General features: G+C 43.0%; 1 protein-coding gene across 1 annotated transcript; it reads right to left on the bottom strand.

Moving 5' to 3' along the window:
- Window positions 1–11,088: 11,088 nt before the first annotated feature.
- On the bottom strand, window positions 11,089–12,162 carry LOC147976640 (uncharacterized). The gene is made up of 2 exons (XM_087519821.1): window positions 11,851–12,162; window positions 11,089–11,349 (listed from the first exon to the last, which is right to left on the bottom strand). Exons 1-2 carry the CDS (start codon window positions 12,160–12,162, stop codon window positions 11,089–11,091), a joined length of 573 nt encoding a protein of 190 aa, XP_087375947.1.
- Between the last annotated feature and the right edge of the window lie 12,864 nt (window positions 12,163–25,026).

Genomic DNA, 25,026 nt, shown 5'->3' with positions numbered 1-25,026 from the left:
CATCGCCGTCGTACCTGAAGACAAGGAAGTACTCATGCCTCAGGTTGTAGGCACGGACGAACTGCTCCCAGCGACGACGTACATGTGGTCCTTCCTGATCACCACCTCCACATCCCAATGCCTGCGAAGCCCGCTGCCGGCCTGTCGCAGCATCACATTCTTTGGTCGATGGCCGTCTAGCATCTACATAAAAGTGTCAGGCAGCCTCTGCAACATGGGTCAAGGAGTTATGTAGCAAATAGCAGAGTTATGATAAGGAGATGGGTGAAGGGGAGATCTCTCCTTTTATATACCTGCCTCTTGGAGGAATTCTCAAGTATGATCGTGAAGAACTCGAAACCGTCCAACTCGTACTCCACTGTGGCAGAGCGTAGCCTGCGGTGGCGGCCTCCCCCCATCTCTGATAATCAACAACATCAACAACACTTGATTAATTTCGTAGGTTAGTTGGCAATGGCAATTGGCACCCAACAAAACTAGGGATTTTTAGACATGAAAGAAAACTGAAATGTTGAAAAACAGAGCGTAATAATCTAAAAACACAACCAAAATTAATTAAGTGTTATGACATCAATAAAACAACAACTCATAAGAAATAACCCCAAGTTATATGTCTCGCTAGCTGAACAGTCATCTTTTCCATGGTGCATGTGAAAAAGTTTGTATGGGCATCCCAATCAGCCTACAATTGATCATATACAACAAAGGCCAAGCTCAATTTCTTCGTTAACATCATGTCCAAGTTTGTACCAGTAAAATGTAGAAGTTCTATTCCTTGCAAAAAGTATACTCCATCTGATCCATATTACTTGTCGTTGCTTTAGTAAAACTCTGTACCAAAGTTGTACTAAAGCAGCGACAAGTAATATAGATCGGAAGGAGTATGTGTTTCTTCCTATGATACATACACAACATGGACTCAGTCTCTCTTGTTCACTAGGCTCATATAAGCATATCTATCTGCGTTGTTGAGTTAGTTCATAGAGTGTGAGGTGAGGGGTCACGTACGGAGTCTAGGAACATCAGGTAAGTGGTGGCCTGCCTGCAGGGAAGACAAGATCAAGAGAATCTTGGTGAGTCTGCTCACAACTCTGATTCAGCAAGCAACAACTAAGGTGCCTGGCCATAGGAAACAGAGGTTAAATGGGAAGTATAATCTGTGTCCTTGCCCAGTTTAGATAGAGTACTAGGCCAGTTAATTGAGTCCTAGATATGTGCTATCAAAGCATGCCCATTGTACCGTTGAGGGCAAGCAGTAAGAGAAGTCTCTCTTCGCATATGCTTTCTCAACCCAATCTAGTTCTCAAAATTTTCAATCTCCTGCTACCTACCCACACTGACCACGGCGCCTACTCGACATTGCCGGCCGCAGCCTTCGGTGAACAAACTGTACAACCTCAGGAGAAAGCACACATCGACTGGCAATGGTTTATTTGTCATAGCATTCACATCCCGCGGCTTAAATTGTTCCACTACATGATCCAATAGCTATAATTCAGTAGGCGATGTGGTTTAATGAGTATTCTATACTAGGGTCAATTCCAGCTCTAGAATAAAAAATAAGTATTACATCCCAGCCTTCGCATTCTAGTCATGGAAACACGAACCGAGTTGCTGAACCTATGGAACCACCACGCCAGGCATAACAACAAACACTGCGCGTGCGCCACCGACTCCACCCCGAACCTAAACCTAAATCGAAATAGAGAGAGAGAGATAGATATAGAGAGAGAGAGAGAAGAGGGAGAGGGAGGGGTGGCGCACTTCAGTGTTGGGGACGGCCGGGTCGGGGAGGGGCCGGGCCAGGGGGTCGACGGTGACGACGTCGGGGTCTGGTGCGGCGTCGGAAGGGGAGGTGCTTGGGGCGGCGGTGGTTGACAAAGGGACTCGGGCGGCGAGGCAGAGGCGACGGCATCAGAGAGCCGAGGCAGAGGCCTCGGGCAGCGACGCATGGGGGCAGAGCTCGGGGCGGCGGGGGCGGGGGGTCGGGACGGCCGGCGAAGCGAGGAGGAGGCGGTGACGGGGCGGCGTAGAGCTCGGGGCGGCAGGGGCAGGGGGTGGGGGCGGCGGCGTGGGTGAGGTGAGGGCTAGGAGAGAGAGGGGGGTGAGGTGAGGTGGGGCACGTGGGGTGGGGCCGGGAGGGGGAACAACCGTTAAAACGGCCAGATTCTTTATCGTCCGCTAGCTGACGGCAAAGAATCTGGCCGTTAGGTCGTTCTTACAGTCCGCCACCCACCATCTTTGCGTCTGCTAGCAGACGTCAAAGATTCTATGTCGTCAACTAGCTAACGACAAAGAGAAGGCTAACGACAAACACCTTCTTTGCCGTTGGCTCTTTCTTTGCCGTCAGCTAGCCGACGGCAAAGAGATGGCTGACGACAAAGATCCTGATTCCAGTAGTGATAGCCATTCCGAGATATATTGCCATACAACTTTCCACCATTCCGTTTATTATGACACGATCCATCATTGTCATATTGCTTTGCATGATCATGTAGTTGACATCGTATTTGTGGCGAAGCCACAGTTCATAATTCTTTCATACATGTCACTCTTGATTCATTGCACATCCCGGGACACCGCCGGAGGCATTCATATAGTCATATTTTGTTCTAGTATCGAGTTGTAAGTAAATAAAAGTGTGATGATCTTTATTATTAGAGCATTGTCCCATGTGAGGAAAAAAAGAGAAGGCCAAAAAAGAGAGAAGGCCCAAAAAATGAGAGAAAAAGAGAGAAGGGGCATTGTTACTTCCTTTTTCCACACTTGTGCTTCAAAGTAGCACCATGATCTTCATGATAGAGAGTCTCCTATATTGTCACTTTCATATGCTAGTGGGAATTTTTCATTATAGAACTTGGCTTGTATATTCCAACAATGGGCTTCCTCAAATTGCCCTAGGTCTTCATGAGCAAGCAAGTTGGATGCACATCCACTTAGTTTTCTTTTTGAGCTTTCATAAACTTATAGTTCTAGTGCATCTGTTGCATGGAAATCCCCACTCACTCACATTGATATCTATTGATGGGCATCTCCATAGCCCGTTGATACACCTACTTGATGTGAGACTATCTCCTTCTTTTTGTCTTCTCCACATCCACCTTCTGCTCTACCTATAGTGCTATGTCCATGGCTCACGCTCATGTATTGCGTGAAAGTTGAAAAAGTTTGAGAACGTCAAAAGTATGAAACTATTTATTGGCTTGTCATCAGGGTTGTGCATGATTTGAATATTTTGTGTGATGAAGATGGAGCATAGCGAGACTATATGATTTTGTAGGGATAAGCTTTCTTTGGCCATGTAATTTTGAGAAGACATAATTGCCTTGTTAGTATGCTTGAAGTATTATTGTTTTTATGTCAATATTAAACTTTTGTTTTGAATCATAAGGATCTGAACATTCATGCCACAATAAAATAAATTACATGGATAAATATGTTAGGTAGAATTCCACATCAAAAATTCTATTTTTATCATTTACATACTCGAGGACGAGCAGTAATTAAGCTTGGGGATGCTTGATACGTATCCAACGTATCTATAATTTTTGATTGTTTCATGCTATTATATTATCTTTTTTGGATGTTTTATATGCATTAATATGCTATTTTATATTATTGTTGGTACTAACCTATTAACCCAGAGCCCAGTGCCAGTTCTTGGTTTTTCCTTGTTTTAGAGTTTCACAGAAAAGGAATACCATATGGAGTCCAAACGGAATAAAACTTTTGCGATGATTTTTCTTGGACCAGAAGAAATCCAGAGGACTTGGAGTGCAAGTCAGAGAAGCCACGAGGCGGCCACAAGGACGGAGGGCGCGCCCAGGGGGTAGGGCGTGCCCCCACCCTTGTGGGCCCCTCGTGACTCCACCGACCTAGTTTCTTTGCCTATATATTCCCATATACCCCAAAACCAATAGAGAGAGCCACGAAAACAGTTTTCCACTGTCGCAATCTTCTGTACCCATGAGATCCCATCTAGGGGCCTTTTCCCGCGTCCCGCCGGAGGGGGATTCGATCACAGAGGGCTTATACATCAACACCATTGCCCTTCTGATGAAGCGTGAGTAGTTTACCATAGACCTACGGGTCCATAGCTAGTAGCTATATGGCTTCTTCTCTCTCTTTGATTCTCAATACCATGTTCTCCTCGATGTTCTTGGAGACCTATTCAATGTAATACTTTTTTGCGGTGTGTTTGCCGAGATCCGATGAATTGTGGATTTATGATAAGCTTATCTATGAATATTATTTGAATCTTCTCTGAATTCTTATATGCATGATTTGATATCTTTGCAAGTCTCTTCGAACTATAGATTTGGTGTGGCCAACTAGATTGATTTTTCTTGCAATGGGAGAAGTGCTTAGCTTTGGGTTCAATCTTGTGGTCCTTTCCCAGTGACAGTAGGGGCAGCAAGGCACGTATTGTATTGTTGCCATCAAGGATAAAAAGATGGGGTTTTCATCATATTGCTTGAGTTAATTCCTCTACATCATGTCATCTTGCTTAAAGTGTTACTCCGTTCTTTATGAACTTAATACTCTAGATGCATGCTGGATAGCGGTCGATGTGTGGAGTAATAGTAGTAGATGCAGGCAGGAGCCAGTCTACTTGACACAGACGTGATGCCTATATTCATTATCATTGCCTTAGATATCATCATAACTTTGTGCTCTTCTATCAATTGCTCGGCTGAGAGAAGACTCTAGTGAAACCTATGCCCCCCAGGTCTATTTTCCATCATGTAAAGTTTCCGATCTACAATTTTAGTTTCCGATTTACTTCCTTTGCAATCTTTTACTTTCCAATCTATAAACCAAAATACCAAAAATATTTACTTTACCATTTATCTATCTCTATCAAATCTCACTTTTGCTAGTGACCGTGAAGGGATTGACAGCCCCTTTATCGTGTTGGGTGCAAGTTGTTTGATTGTTTGTGCAGGTATTCGGTGACTTGTGCATTGTCTCCTACTGGATTGATGTTGGGGATCGTAGCAGAAATTTAAAATTTTCTACGCATCACCAAGATCAATCTATGGAGTAATCTAGCAACAAAGGGAAGGGGAGTGCATCTACATACCCTTGTAGATCGCTAAGCGGAAGCGTTGCAAAAACACGGTTGGTGGAGTCGTACACGCAGCGATTCAGATCCAAATCACCGATGATCCTAGCGCCGAACGGACGGCACCTCCACGTTCAACACACGTACGGAGCGGAGACGTCTCCTCCTTCTTGATCCAGCAAGGGGAAGGAGAAGTTGATGGAGATCCAGCAGCACGACGGCGTGGTGGTGGAAGTAGCGGGATCCCGGCAGGGCTTCGCCAAGCGCAAGCGGGGAGGAAGAGGTGTCACGAGAGGGAGGGAGGCATCAGGGCTTAGGGTGCTGCTTCCCTCCCTCCTCTCCACTATATATAGGGGCCCTGGGGGGGCGGCCCCTAGAGATCCCATCTAATGGGAGGGGCGGCGGCCTAGGGGTTGGCTTGGTCCCCAAGCCAGGTGGAGGCGCCCCCACCCCTTTAGGGTTTCCAACCCTAGGCGCAAGGGAGGCCCAAGGGGGGCGCACTAGCCCACCAGGGGCTGGTTCCCACGTCACTTCAGCCCATGGGGCCCTTCGGGACAGGTGGCCCCACCCGGTGGACCCCCGGGACCCTTCCGGTGGTCCCGGTACAATACCGGTGACCCCGAAACTCTCCCGGTGGCCGAAACTGGACTTTCTATATATATATATATCTTTACCTCCGGACCATTTCGGAACTCCTCGTGACGTCTGGGATCTCATCCGGGACTCCGAACAACTTTCGGTTAACCGCATACTAATATCTCTACAACTCTAGCGTCACCGAACGTTCAGTGTGTAGACCCTACGGGTTCGGGAGACACGTAGACATGATAGAGACAACTCTCCGGCCAATAACCAACAGCGGGATTTGGATACCCATCTTGGCTCCCACATGATCCATGATGATCTCATCGGATGAACCACGATGTCGAGGATTCAATCAATCCCGTATACAATTCCCTTTGTCTACCGGTATAGTACTTGCCCGAGATTCGATCGTCGGTATCCCGATACCTTGTTCAATCTTGTTACCGGAAAGTCTCTTTACTTGTTCCGTAACACATCATCCCGTGATCAACTCCTTGGTCACATTGTGCACATTATGATGATGTCCTACCGAGTGGGCCCAGAGATACCTCTCCGTTACACGGAGTGACAAATCCCAGTCTCGATTCGTGCCAACCCAACAGACACTTTCGGAGATACCCGTAGTGCACCTTTATAGCCACCTAGTTACGTTGTGACATTTGGTACACCCAAAGCATTCCTACGGTATCCGGGAGTTGCACAATCTCATGGTCTAAGGAAATGATACTTGACATTAGAAAAGCTTTAGCAGACGAACTATACGATCTTGTGCTAGGCTTAGGATTGGGTCTTGTCCATCACATCATTCTCCTAATGATGTGATCCTGTTATCAATGACATCCAATGTCCATGGTCAGGAAACCATGACCATCTATTGATCAATGAGCTAGTCAACTAGAGGCTTACTAGGGACATGTTGTGGTCTATGTATTCACACATGTATTATGGTTTCTGGTTAATACAATTATAGCATGAACAATAGACAATTATCATGAACAAGGAAATACAATAATAACCATTTTATTATTGCCTCTAGGGCATATTTCCAACAATTGATATCTTGGTTCTCAAACTGAGGAAAATACTTACTCTACTTTGCTGCATCACCCTTTCCTCTTCAAGGGAAAAACCAACGCAAGCTCAAGAGGTAGCACTGTAGCACTCCTCTCCTTCGGGTGCAAGGAAGCTTATATCCGGGGAAAATCGTATTAAAATCTCAGCGCAATCGAAGTTACGGATCTCCGGATATTTAAGAAACGGTTTTCGACCAAATCTCAGCGCAATCAATGAGAACAAAGAGGGGATCCAATCCCAGAGGGGCTCCTTCCCCTCCTCCGCCATGGATCAGAGGGGGAACTCTCCTCCCATCTAGGGGGAGGCCAAGGAAGAGTAAGAAGGAGGAGGGCTCTCTCCCCGGGAGAAGGCCGCCGGGGCAATCATCATGTGCCGGCGATCTACTCCAACAACTCCGTCATCTTCACCAACAACTCGATCACCTTCCCCCATCTATCTACAACGGTCCACTCTCCTGCAACCTGTTGTACCCTCTGCTTGAACATGGTGCTTTATGCTTCATACTATTATCCAATGATATGTTGCCATCCAATGATGCTTGAGTAGATTTTTGTTGTCCTACCGGTAATTGGTGAATTGCTATGATTGGTCTAATTTTCTTGTGGTTATGTTGTTGTCCTTTGGTGCCCATCATATGAGCGCGCATGTGGATCACACCATAGGGTTAGTTGCATTGGAGGGCAAGGATGACATAAGCTTCTTCCTAAACATAGAAATTGATGCATACATGATTGAAGGGGGACCAATATATATCTTAATGCTATGGTTGGGTTTTACCTTAATGAACTTTAGTAGTTGCGGATGCTTGCTAATAGTTCCAATCATAAGTGCATAGAATTGCAAGTGAGGGACAACATGCTAAGTGGCCTCTCCCACATAAAAACTTGCTATTGGTCTAGTAACACAGTCAATTGCTAAGGGACATTTCCGCAAATGCTACCACCACCTATCCACACTCATTTTACTAAGTTAATTGTTTCTTTATTTAAACAACATCTCACTTTTTTTCACATTCTTTATTATCTTGCAAACCTATCCTACCACACCTACAAAGTACTTCTAGTTTTATTCTTGTTCTAGCTAAAACAAACATTAAGTGTGTGTAGAGTTGTATCGGTGGTCGATAGAACTTGAGAGAATATTTGTCCTTCCTTTAGCTCCTCGTTGGGTTCGGCACTCTTATTTATCGAAAAAGGCTACAAACGATCCCCTATACTTGTGGGTTATCAGGCTCCATTATTTTTAATGCGGTACAATTAGAGACGCTCACATACATGCACATATACTCACTCCTATGAACGCATACACGCACATCGACATAACATCTTGAGATTGACGAAGTCACCACACACACCACATAGTCAACGGAAACATGTCCTCCCGCTGAACGAACATCGCCGAAAATCCTAAAATAAATGCATGAAAATGTGTGCACTAGTGCCAAGTCTAGGACTTACACTCTGATGGGCTAGTTCCACCATAAAGAACCTAACCATCTGAGTTAGGCTCAATTTGCATTTGGCTCCATTGTTAATTATTACTCCCTCCATTCCACAATGTAGTGCGGCCTCGTTTCCCGAGATCCAAGTTTGATCGTAAATTTAACCAACGAGACCGATTGTGGCGGGAGAAAAAATTATATCACTGAATTCATATAAAAAATACAAATGTAGTGGTATAATTTTTGCTTCCGCCGCAGTCAGTCTCGTTGGTTAAATTTATGTAAAACTTGAATCTCGGCAAACGCGGACGCACTACATTGTGGAATGGAGGGAGTATGATACTAGACTATTTCTCTAGTAGAATTCCCATGCGTTCCTACGGGATGCCATGCATTTTTTTAAAGGCACAATGCATATAAGTCATCTCACACCCCCAACTATCAAAAAATGTGTCGACATTTGAATATCTGGCTTCACGTGGAACTTTAGATCTCCTGTTAAATCTAACATCATGACTGTAAGAAAAATTATTTAAAAATATGGTCCTACTAATGATAATATAATATATGATTATGTCTACATCCTCTCTAGCAGAATGCTCATGCATTTCCAGAGAACAATATCAGATAAATGCATCCAACTAAGTGTTTCATCTTAGTCTTGATAGTTATAATGCAAGGGAGGGTGATATGCCCCAATAGCAACATGTTTCATTGGTTGGTCAATGTGTGAAGTCTGATACTCTTGTTGCTCTTATCTATGTCTTCGTAAATGTGGATCGATGTCCTTGCTTCCACCTTCTATCTGCAATACACATGTTTATCCTCATGGCTTTACTCTTCTGTGTCCATCACATCTTTTTCACCTCATTGTGTCTCTTCAATCATCACCTTCTATGTCCAACACATCTCTTTCACCTCATTGTGTCTCCTCCATCACCACCTCATAAGGTGACTCGGGCTTGTCTCCTAGTTTTCTTACTTTCTGCAAACCCCTTGATGTGTACTCACATATATCACCATAAAATCAAGGATAGCGTATGAATGGCGAAGAACACATTGTTATTCTCACTCATGATTGTTGAGTAAAACAAGAAACCACACACAGTTGTATTCAGTAGTACAATAGTTGATATTTTTGTCTTGGATTCTAAATTTTGCTTACTTTACCAAATCTCTAAAATGAAGATAAATGTGTTCTCTTTCAAAATAGTATGTAATATGATTTAGTAATGCCCTTCACTTTGGGACCTACTGTTACCCGTAAATACTAAAGAAATCTTAGAATTGCCATTTCCTTTGTTTTTGTTTTCCCTGTGAAAAGGCTAGTACCTTCTTATTGTGAAAGTCCTTTGCACCCATTAGATTCCAAAATATAATTAGCTACATAATAATAAGATAGGAGTAAACACACTTTGAAAGAAATAACAAACATACATTTGACAAAGTCAAGGGTGCATGATTTCTTTGATCGGTGCAAGCCTCATAATAAGTTGAGAAACTAAACATTTAAAACTGGACAAAGTACTATAGTAATAATCCAAATAATTCTACTTTACTATCAAGCCATGCGTATAAGCGGTTGTTCTCATGCAAACTGAAGTAGTATATATATCCACTTCACCAGCTACTATTACAAGATGGCCATGCCTTTGTTAATCAAATGAACATGATCCAGGATGACATTAACTAAGAAATATAGTAGCAAAGATTAGTTAGATGAACATGCCCTCTGATGGCTTTGGCCTAATGTAGGTCTGACAAAAAGTGTAGTAGTCCAATGTTCTCTGATGGCCTTGTGACAAGGTTGAAACGTAAATGATTTATTTTAAAAAAGAAACATGGAAAATCTATTAGATAACAATAACCCTCAATATTGCCAAATGCGACTAAATCCAAATTCATATGCACATGCAATTTTCAGTTTTCCATGGACAAACAGATATTTCCAAAATCAACATACAACCTCCTGCCCTCCTACATAAAGCTATTAGTTTTAAGCCTCAGACCAATCAGGCAGTAAACATACTCTTTTTATTGTATGAATTATGAATAAATGAATGAATGAAAGGGAGATGTACATTTTAAGAAAAAAACACATAACAAATTGAACAACAATACAGAGCACTCAAAAAGAGAATACAAACTCAAGGGAAAAACCATTACCTACCCGGTGGTTGTTCCCATCGGCTGCATCGGCCTCGCGCCATTCTCCAACATCACACCCCCCTTGGTCATGGCCTGTGCAACATCGTCCAACGCAGCAGTGTCTATTGCACACGATCTTCTAGTTTATGCTCCCCTCATGCCGTAACAGACTAACAGGACACACGTGCACGAAGCAATCAACAAGGTGGTCCAAAGTAGCACCAATTCGAGGCCAGTAAGTAGTACGAAGCCTCGATGATTTATAGTGTGGCGTGTGGCCTGTGTTTTTGAGGTCGCACTACTAGAGAAAACCTTACTAGTGGCACTGGTTTTTTACATAGCAGTAGCGCGGGCACCCGCGCTACTGCTAGGGCGCTACATCTATTACTTAACAGCAGCGCGTTTCTAAACAAGCGCTGCAGCTAAGATACTTAGTAGTAGCGCCTCTTTCTCTACCAATGCTACTACTATCATCACGTAGTAGTAGCGCCCTATTTTCTCCCCACGCTACAACTAGGTAAATAGAAATAAAAAATAAAAAAAGGAGTCAGATGCAATATTCATGGAAATCAAGACAAGTCCAGTGCAAATAAACTAAGTTCACAGAACCATCTCACAAGCATTAACGACAATACCACATTTAATATAACCGCACAATCTCACAAACTCATATATAGTAGTCAACAATGCATGGATAGATCATAGTTGATAAGTCTACTAGGTAGTCATACTAGCATATATATGGTTCAGAAGCCACACGCATGCATATGTAGTTCTAGATGATATCGATGACGACCATCATCCTCAAGCCTGGGCGGTGGGTGTTCCTGATAGTAATTAGGATTGCCTGTCCAACATGAAGATTCTTGCCAACGACGAAGCTCTTCCACCCAACCGAGTTGAAGTGTGTGCGACCATCCGTGTCCACGTCGTACGCACAAGTGGTGACGGAGCCCCTCGCGGTAAGGCGTATTCCAGTAGAGCCTTCTTCATCAGGCTTGATACCACAACTCCCAGATAAGCTCTTTGGCAATTTCTGAATAAGAAAAACATATCAATTAATAAGTAGCCTCACACATTCTACACTATCAAAAGACAGTACTACATTTCTGCTAAGCATGAATTCTACTAATAAGTATATATGGATTCTACACTATTAACAGTTCTTTGGATTCTACACGAAGCATATATATCATCGGATTCACTAAGCATATAGATCATCGGATTCAGTAAGCATATAAGATTCACTAATCATATATATCATCGGACTCTACACTAAGTATAATAATAAAGCATATATATCATCGGATTCACTAAGCATATAAGATTCACTAAGCATATATATCATCGGATTCACTAAGCATATAGATCATCGGATTTACTAAGCATATAAGATTCACTAAGAATATATCATCGGAATCTACACTAAGTATAACAATAAAGCATATAAGGTTCACTAAGCATATATATCATCAGACTCTACACTAAGTATAAAGATAAAGCATATCATAAAATTACTACAGTAAATGCAACATACCATGATATGCCGATCAACCATGGTACTTGTCAGGCGGGTCACGAATGGCACCCCGACGAAGTCAGCACGTGGCGGAATGATGTCCCATAGGTTGCACACCTCCTCGCCGCTCAACCTCATTCTTTGAGCAACGATGGCTTCACCAAGTGGGTCCTCATCATCCTCATCATCTTCATCATCTTCTGCTTTGTTTACATAAATCACGGCCAACTTGGGTCTTTCTGCTCTGAAGGAGAAGCTGATCAACTCACCATCGGTGATACGCATGTGGGCGATGAAACGGACCCATCCATCTCCTCCCACCTGCGTCATATTTCGTCCTTTCTCGGCCTCCATAGTGTAGGGGCCCCCAGGAGCCTCAAAGGTCACAAAGTCTCCGGTCAGCTTGTTGAATTCTGACCTCACATTGCATGGGACGATCTGTGTACAAAAAGCAAAATGATATATACACGATGCATTAATGCCAATAACACTAAAAACAAAATAGTGGTTACTAGTTTCATATAATTTATTACCGTCGCATGAAGAAAACTAGACTCGAAGTAGATGCCGAACAGCGTGCCAGTTGCAAGCCTGCTGGCGCACCTTGACTTGCACCGTCGACATGGTGGTGGTGGTGGCGCCATATCCCTAAAGCAATATGATTAAAGGATTAATGGTCCAAAAAGTAAACATAAAGTTTTCAATACACATAAGGTTTTGAATAATATACACATCAGGTTCATATAATAGAGAATACACATCAGGTTCACATGGAAAGCAAAATAACAACTAAATTGTAGATCAGTTCAAACAATAACCTAATAGAGATCATGTAACCCAAACAGAGCCTAATAATAAGATAAATGGCATATTGCCATTATTGCGGAAGCAGACAAGTAAAAGTAGTTCAATCAAGAGAGAGAACCCATCTCTAAACCCTAGAACACTAGGCACCGCCGCCGCCACTAAACCCCTCTCTCTACTCTCACCTAACCCCTCTGTAACGCCCCAGATATAACTTTCCCTATTTGTACTCCAACTCTTGCCGTTTCCGGCGTTAAGTTATATTTATTTCTCGGGTTCGGGTCTTTGTCTCCGTGTGTTGTTTTTGTTTTCATGCATCTCATATCATGTCATCATGTGCATTGCATTTGCATACGTGTTCGTCTCATGCATTCGAGCATTTTCCCCGTTGTCCGTTTTGCATTCCGGCGCTTCGTTCTCCTCCGGTGGTCATTTCTAGCTTTCTTTCGTGTGTGGGGATTAAACATTTCCGGATTGGGCCGAGACTTGTCATGCAGCCTTGGTTTACTACCGGTAGACCGCCTGTCAAGTTTCGTACCATTTGGACTTCGTTTGATACTCCAACGGTTAACCGAGGGACCGAAAAGGCCTCGTGTGTGTTGCAGACCAACACCCCTCCAATTTGGCCCAAAACCCACCAAACTCTGCTCCATGTCCTAGAGCGTTCGATCACGATCGCGTGGCCGAAAACCGCACCTCATTTGGACTCTCCTAGCTCCACTTATGCCTATAAATAGACCCCTCCGTTTTCTTCTTCTTCCCCCCCGAAACCCTAGATCTGCCACCTCGCGCGCGCCGGACACAAGTCCCACCGACGGACTTTGTCCGCCCCGACGTCCGCCAACACGTGGCGCCCCCTCATTCGCCCCGTGCCTCAGGCCCACATCGCCGCCGCCACCAGCCCGCGGGGCCCGGGACGGGCCCCCCCGGCCCACGCGTGCCCGCGCCTCCTCCCAGCGCCGCCCGCTCGCCGCCCGACGCCGCCCGGCTTCGCCCGCCGCCGCCGCCTGTCGCCTTGCCTCGCAGCCGGCCGGCAGGAGCTCGCCGGAGCCGCGAGCTCGCCGCCTCGCCTCCCCGCGGTGGCCGGAGCCTCCTCCGCCGCCGGATCCGGTCGGGAGAGGCCGGATCCGCCTCTCCCTTGCCTCCTCGCCGCTTCTCCGAGCTCACCGGAGTTGCCTCGGTTCGCGTGCCGAGGAACCCTAGATCTGGACTCGGTTGACTTTTCCCTCTCCTCCCAATATTTTTATGCCTACTTTGACCTGCCGTAACTTTGTATCTGTAGCTCCGATTTGGGCATATAGTATATCAAAATGTTCGTCTCGACGAGTACATCATTTAATTCCATTGCATCATTTTCATTTGAGCTCATCTTGATGCCCGAAATGCTGTTAGAAGGAGGCCTCGTGAGTTAATTGTCAGATCTGCTAGTTCATCTTAGACTTTTGTCATTTTTTCCATGATTATTGTGTGCATGCTATGCCTGTGAGTCCTTCATATGTTTTGTTAAGGATTTTGTCTTCTTTCCAGAGGTGCAACCCATGAATTTTTAGGATGTGTGTGGTGACTTGTGCAAGCTTGCAAAGTGAGGCACCCGGTAAATCAGTTTTCAGGGACTTAGTAGTTTTCACTGTCTGGGATTATTTAGTTCGTGGCCATATGTTCAGCTTGTTTCCTAGTGATCCGTGCCTCTTTTGAGGATGATCAGTAAAGGAGTTTTGTTAATCATGTTATTCTCTATCCAGCCATGCCTTTGTTTGCAATTATGGAGCAACCTAGCTTGAGCCAATCGAGCTCTACTTTTGCTTCGTTGTGAATCTGGGCAGGTCGTCAACTCGTTTGCGATTTTGCCGATGCTATTGTAGTTGATCTGTGCATGCTATGCCATTGCTCTTGCCATGTCTAGCTAGAATTTTGTGCCTTCTTAATGGATGTATGCTTGCCTTGCCATGACTTGCACCGTAGTGAGTTCATCGAGCTCGTTTTCATGCCTTCGTGAGTTAAATTTCAGCATGTCTCAGTTTTCACTGTCTGAAAACTGATTGTGTTTTAGCTATGTTCGTGTGCCCGCTAGAATATTTTGTGAACCCTTTTGGCCCCAGGTCACTTTGGGTCTTTTGTTAAGCTTGTTGAGTAGCTTTATGCCATGTTCTTACTTTTCTTAATCAGGTCATGTATCATGTTGTTTTGCTGCTCCGAAGAGGGCTTCACGATCTGAAATTTCAGACAAGTGTTAATTTCACTAAGTCTGGAATCTGTTTTGCTTTTGTGTTTTTGCCATGCTTGTTTGAACCTCATAATGGATGAATTGGCCGTGGCTCAGTGCTAGTATTTTGTTAAGAATCTTGTGTGCATCCCTGCCATGTATTTTGTTGTCATGTTTGGGTGCTTTAGCATGTTCATTTCGTTGCATTTAGATGCCTACTTGCTGTAAATCGCAGACCGGTGTCATTCTTAAAACGCTTGCCATTTCCAAACCGTAACTCCGATTCCAATGATCTTTATATCGTTTTCAAGTGATTTCATCCCCTCTTTCCAGTGGCACACTTGGTTTTCCAAGTTGAGGCCAGGTTCATGCATTTCCTGTCATATCTTGCATTTTGCATCCCGCATCACATCCCGCATAGCATGTCATCATTGCATCTTATTGTTTGAGCTTGCACGTGGTTGATTGTATCCTTGTTGCTTGTTTGTCTTGTTTGGGTAGAGCCGGGAGACGAGTTCGTTTCCGAGGAGCCCGTTGAGTTTTCTTGTGAGGAACCAGTCAACTCTGACAACTGTGCAGGCAAGATGATCATACCCTCGAAATCACTACTATCTTTGCTATGCTAGTTTGCTCGCTCTTTGTTATGCCAATGCTACGATGCCTACCTTTTGCTTGTCAGCCTCCCAAATTGCCATGTCAACCTCTAACCCACCATGTCCTAGCAAACCGTTGGTTGGCTATGTTACCGCTCTGCTCAGCCCCTCTTATAGCGTTGATAGTTGCAGGTGAAGATTGGAGGCCGTTCCTTGTTGGAACATCTTTATTTACTTGTTGGGATATCATTATATTGCTATGTTATCTTAATGCATCTATATACTTGGTGAAGGGTGGAAGGCTCGGCCTCTCGCCTAGTGTTTTGTTCCACTCTTGCCGCCCTAGTTTCCGTCATATCGGTGTTATGTTCCCGGATTTTTGCGTTCCTTACGCGGTTGGGTTATAATGGGAACCCCTTGATAGTTCGCCTTGATTAAAGCTTTTCCAGCAATGCCCAACCTTGATCTTACCATTTGCCACCTAGCCTCTTTTTCCCTCGGGTTTCCGGAGCCCGCGGGTCATCTTATTTAAACCCCCCCGGGCCAGTGCTCCTCTGAGTGTTGGTCCAAACTAGAGTCCTGTGCAGCGCCCCCTCGGGGAAACTCGAGGTTTGGTTTTAGTTGTATGGAGCGCTCATCTGAGTGTGCCCTGAGAAAGAGATATGTGCAGCTCCTATCGGGATTTGTCGGCACATTCGGGTGGTGTTGCTGGTCTTGTTTTAACCTGTCGAAGTGTCTTGAGTTACCGAGATACTGAGTCTGATCAGAACGTCTTGGGAGGAGGTCTATTCCTTCGTTGACCGTGAGAGCTTGTCATGGGCTAAGTTGGGACTCCCCTGCAGGGATTGAACTTTCGAAAGCCGTGCCCGCGGTTATGGGCAGATGGGAATTTGTTAATGTCCGGTTGTAGATAACTTGAACCTTAATTAATTAAAATGAATCAACTGAGTGTGTTACCGTGATGGCCTCTTCTCGGCGGAGTCCGGGAAGTGGACACGGTGTTGGAGTAATGTTTGCGCAGGCTGTTCTCTAGCTTCTCGCTCGTGCTTTGCCTCCTCTTCTCGCTCTCTTCTGCGTATAAGTTAGCCACCATACTTGCTAGTCGCTTGCTGCAGCTCCACATATATTTGCCTTACCATTCCTATAAGCTTAAATAGTCTTGATCGCGAGGGAGAGAGATTGCTGAGTCCCTGTGACTCACATATTACTATAACTCCAGATGCAGGTCCAGGTGATTCCGCTCCAGGTGACGAGTACGAGCTCAAGTGGGAGTTCCACGAGGACTCTCAGCGTTACTACGTTTCCTTTCCCGATGATCAGTAGTGGTGCCTAGTTGGGGTTTGATCGGGACCGTTGTCGCATGTTGGGTTTTTCTTCTATTTTGGCGCCGTAGTCGGGCCATGAGTGTTTTGGATGATGTAATGTTATTTATGTTCTTGATTGACGTGGCGAGTGTAAGCCAACTATGTTCTTCCCTTTATTATTCATATTACATGGGATGTTGTGAAGATTGCCTAACTTGCGACATATGCCTTCAATGCGATTATGTCTCTAAGTCGTGCCTCGACACGTGGGAGCTATAGTCGCATCGAGGGTGTTACACCCTCTCACCTAACCCCGGGCTGCTCTCGCCGGGCGGCCCTGCTGCTCTTCTGGGCCGTGCTCGGCGGCACCAACGCCGACTACGTGCTCTAGAAGGACGCCACCAAACCATCAACACACGCTGCCTCTCTAGTCTTGTGCTAAAAATGGACAGAACCTGCATCAACTTGCCGCCCTCTCCGTCATTCTTCTGATCCTTCCCCTTCCCCTTCTCCCTGGCCCTCTGCTTGCCCGCCGCTGCCATGGCGGCGGCCGCTGCCGACTCCCTGCTCTCTCGCTACTGCTCCTCCCCGCACGCTGTCCAGCAGCTCCCGCCGCCTCCTGTACCTCTCCTGCAGCGCTCCCGTCGCCCAACAAAAAGCATATAATTCTCTCTGACCTAACCCCTCTCTCTACTCTCTCCCCAATCACGTGAGGAAACAAGCCTGGAACACGTCACATCGAAGCGTGGAGCCGCCGTGCAATCCCTAAATCCCTTTCCCCCACGCGAAATCCCTAAACATGGCAAGCCGCCGCGGCGAATCGATCGGGGCCTAGATAGCTAGTGGTGGCATGCGTAGGGAGGAGGAGATCGAGGGGGACTTATGGGGCTGCAGCGTCGGAGGAGGCGAGAGGCGACCGTGCCTAGTGGCGGCGCACGGCGCCTGATACGTCTCCAATGTATCTATAATTTTTGATTGCTCCATGCTATATTATCTACTGTTTTGGGCAATATTGGGCTTTATTTTCCACTTTTATATTACTTTTGGGACTAACCTATTAACCGGAGGCCCAGGCCAGATTTGTTGTTTTATGCCTATTTCAGTGTTTTGAAGAAAAGGAATATCAGACGGAGTCGAAACGGAACGAAATCAACTGGAGAAGTTATTTTTGGAAGGAAACACACCTGATGGACTTGGACCCCACGTTAGAAGATACGGGAGCTGCCCACGAGGGTGGGGGGCGCGCCCACCCCCTAGGACGCGCCCCCCTGCCTCATGGGGCCCTCATGGCTCCCCTGACGTGCTTCTTCTGCCTATATAACTCCATATACCCTAAAACTTCTAGAACGCAACATAGATCGGGAGTTCCGCCGCCAGAAGCCTCCGTAGCCACCAAAAACCAATCTAGACCTGTTCCAGCACCCTGCCGGAGGGGGAAATCCTTCTCCGGTGGCCATCTTCATCATCCCGGTGCTCTCCATGATGAGGAGGGAGTAGTTCTCCCTCGGGGCTGAGGGTATGTACTAGTAGCTATGTGTTTGATCTCTCTCTCTCTCTCTCTCGTGTTCTTGAGATGATACAATCTTGATGTATCGCGAGCTTTGCTATTATAGTTGGATCTTATGTTTCTCCTCCCCCTCTTCTCTCTTGTAATGAATTGAGTTTCCCCTTTGAAGTTATATTATCGGATTGAGTCTTTAAAGATTTCAGAACACTTGATGTATGTCTTGCCGTGGATATCTGTGGTGACAATGGGATATCACGTGATTCACTTGATGTATGTTTTGGTGATCAACTTGCGGGTTCCGCCCATGAACCTATGCATAGGGGTTGGCACACGTTTTCGTCGTGATTCTCCGGTAGAAACTTTGGGGCACTCTTTGAGGTCCTTTGTGTTGGTTGAATAGATGAATCTGAGATTGTGTGACGCATATCGTATAATCATACTCACGGATACTTGAGGTGACATTGGAGTATCTAGGTGACATTAGGGTTTTGGTTGATTTGTGTCTTAAGGTGTTATTCTAGTACGAACTCTAGGGCTGTTTGTGACACTTATATGAATAGCCCAATGGATTGATTGGAAAGAATAACTTTGAGGTGGTTTCGTACCCTACCATAATCTCTTCGTTCGTTCTCCGCTATTAGTGACTTTGGAGTGACTCTTTGTTGCATGTTGAGGGATAGTTATGTGATCCAATTATGTTAGTATTGTTGAGGGAACTTACACTAGCGAAAGTATGAACCCTAGGCCTTGTTTCCACACATTGCAATACCGTTTACGCTCACTTTTATCATTAGTTACCTTGCTATTTTTATATTTTTAGATTACAAATACCTTTATCTACCATCCATATTGCACTTGTATCACCATCTCTTCGCCGAACTAGTGCACCTATACAATTTACCATTGTATTGAGTGTGTTGGGGACACAAGAGACTCTTTGTTATTTGGTTGCAGGGTTGCTTGAGAGAGACCATCTTCATCCTACGCCTCCTACGGATTGATAAACCTTAGGTCATCCACTTGAGGGAAATTTTCTACTGTCGTACAAACCTCTGCACTTGGAGGCCCAACAATGTCTACAAGAAGAAGGTTGTGTAGTAGACATCAAGCTCTGTTCTGGCACCGTTGCCGGGGAGGTGAGCGCTTGAAGGTATATCCTTAGATCTTGCAATTGAGTATTTTAGTTTCTTGTTTTATCACTAGTTTAGTTTATAAAACAAAACTATGAAAAATGGAATTGAGTTTGTTTCATACGCTTCACCTTTTTAATATCTTTCGTGAGTGTGATGGAAAGGATAATTGTGCTCAAGTGCTAGAAGAAGAAATCTATAAAATGTTTGGCACTAAATATTTGAATGATGAGCATGATTGCAATGTTGTTAGTACGAATTCTTTGAATATCCATAATACTAATGATGATTGCACTAGTTATGATGAAAATGCCTCCTATAAACATGTCAATTTTTGTGGAGTAGACTAGGTTTGCAAGTACACACCAAATAGGGAAGATGGATATTGCAAGAGGCATAAGTACTTAGAAACCAAATTGTTGCAAGAAGAGCTAGATGAATGTGCTGAAAGATTCAATATTTTTCGTGTTCCTTGTGAACTTTGCAATGAACATGGTCATTTAAAGCTCCAATGCTATTTGTTTCATGATTAAGTCGTGGCCAAATATTGTGATAATTTGATTACCCTTGAGCATCATAAAGAGCTTAGCCTTCTTTTGGGTTATGAAGAAATGAAACGTATAACTGAGGATATTCCAAAATTTGCCCTTGATAAAGTTATTCGTTTTGATCTAGAGAATATTTATATGTATTGTGCGGTGAATTTCATTGAAAATCCTTATATTGCCAATTACATAAAGAAAAGAAAACAAATAGAAGATGAAGAGAATACTAACGAAAGGGAAGAGACTTCCCAATATCCTCCTATTATTTCTTATGATGAATCAGGTAACGAGGAGGAGCCTCCTATTCAACCAATCTCATTAATAAGGAGCTCCAAAAAGAGAATTGAACCCATGCATGATGTGGTGAAGAAGAAGAAAAGAAAAAGGAAGAGAGGTAAAAAGATATCTCTCCCAAATAATGCTGCTCCTATTACTATTGTGCCTCATGAAAATATAATTGTGGAAGATAATGATACTTCTTATGATCTTGAAAACCTTTTTGGCACTTCCTTGGAAGAATATAATAATTGCTATACTATTGGTGCTATCCATGCTATTAATGATGAGAGTGATTATGCTTATGATATGAAAAGGCCCAAGCTTGGGGAAGCTATGTTTTATGAGGATGACATATTTAAGAATATATTTGCTGCAATTAATGTTTGTCCCAAGCTTGGGGATGCTACGCTTAATGAAGATTATATTTTTAGTCTACGAAGTTTTGATATGCAAACTCATAATGATAATAACATGCCTCCCACTTATGATAATTATTGTGATGATACATATGCTATAAAAAGTAGTGAGGATTATATTTATAAAACTTGTCATGACTATGGTTACCCCTTTTCTGAACATTACTCTTTTAATGTGGAAACAATTTATAGTATCCAAGTTTCCTATGATACTCCCACTATCCCGAACGAGAAGAATTTTGCTTATGTGGAGAGTAATAAAATTTCTATGCTTGTAGATCATGAAAAGAATGCTTTAGGTGCTGGTTATATTGTTGAATTCATTCATGATGCTACTGAAAATTATTATGAGGTAGGAATATATGCTTGTAGGAGTTGCAATAATATCAAGTTTCCTCTCTGCGTGCTTAAAGTTTTGAAGTTATGCTTGTTTTAGCTTCCTATGCAAGTTGATTCTTGTTCCCATAAGTTGTTTTCTCACAAAACCCCTATGCATAGGAAGTATGTTAGACTTAAATTTGTTAGTCATATTCTTTATGATGCTCTCTTTATGTTTCAATTCTTATCTTTTATGTGAGCATCATTGAAATCATCATGCCTAGCTAGGGGCGTTAAACGATAGCGCTTGTTGGGAGGCAACCCAATTTTATTTTTATTCCTTGCTTTTTGTTCCTGTTTAATAATAAATAATCCATCTAGCTTCTGTTTAGATGTGGTTTTATGTGTTTAATTAGTGTTTGTGCCAAGTAGAACCGTTGGGAAGACTTGGGTGAAGTCTTTATGATCATGCTGTAAAAAACAGAAACTTTAGCGCTCACGAGAATTGCTGCCATTTTTATTTAGAGAGTGATATTTAGTTAATTATTTTTTCATATGATTAATAGATAAATTCCTCAGGTCCAGCAATTTATTTGATAATTTTATGAGTTCCAGAAGTATGCGTTTGATCTAGATTACTACAGACTGTTCTGTTTTTGACAGATTCTGTTTTTCATGTGTTGTTTACTTATTTTGATGAATCTATGGCTAGTAAAATAGTTTATAAACCATAGAGAAGCTGGAATACAGTAGGTTTAACACAAATATAAATAAAGAATGAGTTAATTACAGTACCTTGAAGTGGTGATTTATTTTCTTATACTAACGGAGCTTACGAGTTTTCTGTTAAGTTTTGTGTTGTGAAGTTTTCAAGTTTTGGGTAAGGATTCGATGGACTATGGAATAAGGAGTGGCAAGAGCCTAAGATTTGGGATGACCAAGTCACCCCAAGGTAATATTCAAGGAAAACCAAGAGCCTAAGCTTGGGGATGCCCCGGAAGGCATCCCCTCTTTCGTCTTCGTTCATCGGTAACTTTACTTGGAGCTATATTTTTATTCGCCACATGATATGTGTTTTGCTTGGAGCGTCAATTTACTTTGTTAGGATTTGCTTGCTGTTATTTAGAATAGTGTTTTGCATCTTTTATTTCAATAAAAGTGGCATTGATAGCCTTTACTATGCCTATGTTACAAGTATACATGTTGCTGTTTGAGAACAGAAAGTTTACCGTTGTTGCAATAATTCCCTAGAAAAGTCAGAATGTGATAAAATTTTGAAACCTTTTGCATATTAAGCTCTGATAAATTTACTACAGTGGGAGTTTTCTTTCATAATTTTTGGAGCTAGGTAAGTATGGATGTTGCAGCATTCTTTACAGACTATCCTGTTTAGGCAGATTGCTGTTATGTTTGCATTGTTTGCATATGTTTGCTTCTTTAATGATTCTATTTGAGGATAGGACTATTAAATATGCAGAGGCATTTAGTAGGAAATGTTGAATAATTATTATTAGTGATTTTCTACAGTAGAGTATGATAAGGTGTTTGCAATGGTTTATACTAACTTATCTCACGAGTCCTTGTTGAGTTTTGTGTGGATGAAGATTTTGAGATTTAGGGAGACCGTGATATGAGAGGAATTAAGGAGACACAAAAGCTCAAGCTTGGGGATGCCCAAGGCACCCCAAGATAATATTTCAAGAAGTCTCAAGCATCTAAGCTTGGGGATGCCCCGATTGGCATCCCACCTTTCTTCTTCAACAACTATCGGTTAGTATCGGTTGATCCTAAGTTTTTGCTTCTTCACATGATGTTTGCTATTCTTAGAATGTCATTTTATTTTTCTTTGCTTGCTGTTTGAATAAAATACCAAGATCTGAAATTCTTAAATGTTAGAGAGTCTTCACATAGTTGCATAATTATTCGACTACTCATTGATCTTCACTTATATGTTTCGGAGTAGTTTGTCATTTGCTCTAGTGCTTCACTTATATCTTTTAGAGCATGGTGGTAGTTTTATTTTGAAGAAATAGATGAACTCTCATGCTTCACTTATATTATTTTTAGAGTCTTAAATAGCATGGTAATTTGCTTAAAATCCTAATATGCTAGGTATTCAAGAATAATAAAATTCTCTTATGAGTGTGTTGAATACTAGGAGAAGTTTGATACTTGATAATTGTTTTGAGATATGGAGATGGTGATATTAGAGTCATGCTAGTTGAGTGGTTGTGAATTTGAGAAATACTTGTGTTGAAGTTTGTGATTCCCGTAGCATGCACGTATGATGAACCGTTATGTGATGAAGTCGGAGCATGATTTATTTATTGATTGTCCTCCTTATGATTGGCGGTCGGGGACGAGCGATGGACTTTTCCTATCAATCTATCCCCCTAGGAGCATGCGCGTAATACTTTGCTTTGATAACTAATAGATTTTTGCAATAAGTATGTGAGTTCTTTATGACTAATGTTGAGTCCATGGATTATACGCACTCTCACCCTTCCACCATTGCTAGCCTCTCTAGTACCGCGCAACTTTCGCCGGTACCATAAACCCACCATATACCTTCCTCAAAACAGCCACCATACCTACCTATTATGGCATTTCCATAGCCATTCCGAGATATATTGCCATGCAACTTTCCACCATTCTGTTATTATGACACGCATCATCATTGTCATATTGCTTTGCATGATCATGTAGTTGACATTGTATTTGTGGCAAAGCCACCGTTCATAATTCTTTCATACATATCACTCATGCATCATCGCACATCCCGGTACACCGCCGAAGGCATTCATATAGAGTCATACTTTGTTCTAGTATCGAGTTGTAATCATTGAGTTGTAAATAAATAGAAGTGTGATGATCATCATTAATAGAGCATTGTCCCAAATAAAAAAAGGGGCCAAATAAAAAAAGAAAGGCCATACAAAAAAGGGAAGGCCAAATAAAAAAAGGGGGAAGGCCAAATAAAAAAAAAGGAAGGCCAAATAAAAAAAGGGGGCAATGCTACTATCCTTTTTCCACACTTGTGCTTCAAAGTAGCACCATGATCTTCATAATAGAGAGTCTCCTATGTTGTCACTTTCATATACTAGTGGGAATCTTTCATTATAGAACTTGGCTTGTATATTCCAATGATGGGCTTCCTCAAAATGCCCTAGGTCTTCGTGAGCAAGCGAGTTGGATGCACACCCACTAGTTTCTTTTGTTGAGCTTTCATACATTTATAGCTCTAGTGCATCCGTTGCATGGCAATCCCTACTCACTCACATTGATATCTATTGATGGGCATCTCCTAGCCCGTTGATACGCCTAGTCGATGTGAGACTATATTCTCCCTTTTTTTCTTCTCCACAACCACCATTCTATTCCACCTATAGTGCTATGTCCATGGCTCACGCTCATGTATTGCGTGAAGATTGAAAAAGTTTGAGAACATCAAAAGTATGAAACAATTGCTTGGCTTGTCATCGGGGTTGTGCATGATTTAAATATATTGTGTGGTGAAGATGTAGCATAGCCAGACTATATTATTTTGTAGGGATAGCTTTCTTTGGCCATGTTATTTTGAGAAGACATAATTGCTTTGTTAGTATGCTTGAAGTATTATTATTTTTATGTCAATATGAACTTTTGTCTTGAATCTTATGGATCTGAATATTCATGCCACAATTAAGAAGAATTGCCTCGAAATTATGCCAACTAGCATTCCACATCAAAAATTCTTTCTTTTATCATTTACCTACTCGAGGACGAGCAGGAATTAAGCTTGGGGATGCTTGATACGTCTCCAACGTATCTATAATTTTTGATTTCTCCATGCTATATTATCTACTGTTTTGGGCAATATTGGGCTTTATTTTCCACTTTTATATTACTTTTGGGACTAACCTATTAACCGGAGGCCAAGCCCAGATCTGTTGTTTTATGCCTTTTTCGGTGTTTTGAAGAAAAGGAATATCAGACAGAGTCGAAACGGAACGAAATCAACTGGAGAAGTTATTTTTGGAAGGAAACACACCTGATGGACTTGGACCCCACGTCAGAAGATACGGGAGCTGCCCACGAGGGTGGGGGGCGCGCCCA

This window comes from Triticum urartu, chromosome 4A (genome assembly GCF_056163025.1).
Source record: "Triticum urartu cultivar PI428250 chromosome 4A, HENAU_Tu73, whole genome shotgun sequence".
Taxonomy (NCBI): domain Eukaryota; kingdom Viridiplantae; phylum Streptophyta; class Magnoliopsida; order Poales; family Poaceae; genus Triticum; species Triticum urartu.
This window is presented reverse-complemented; position numbering and strand designations above follow the sequence as displayed.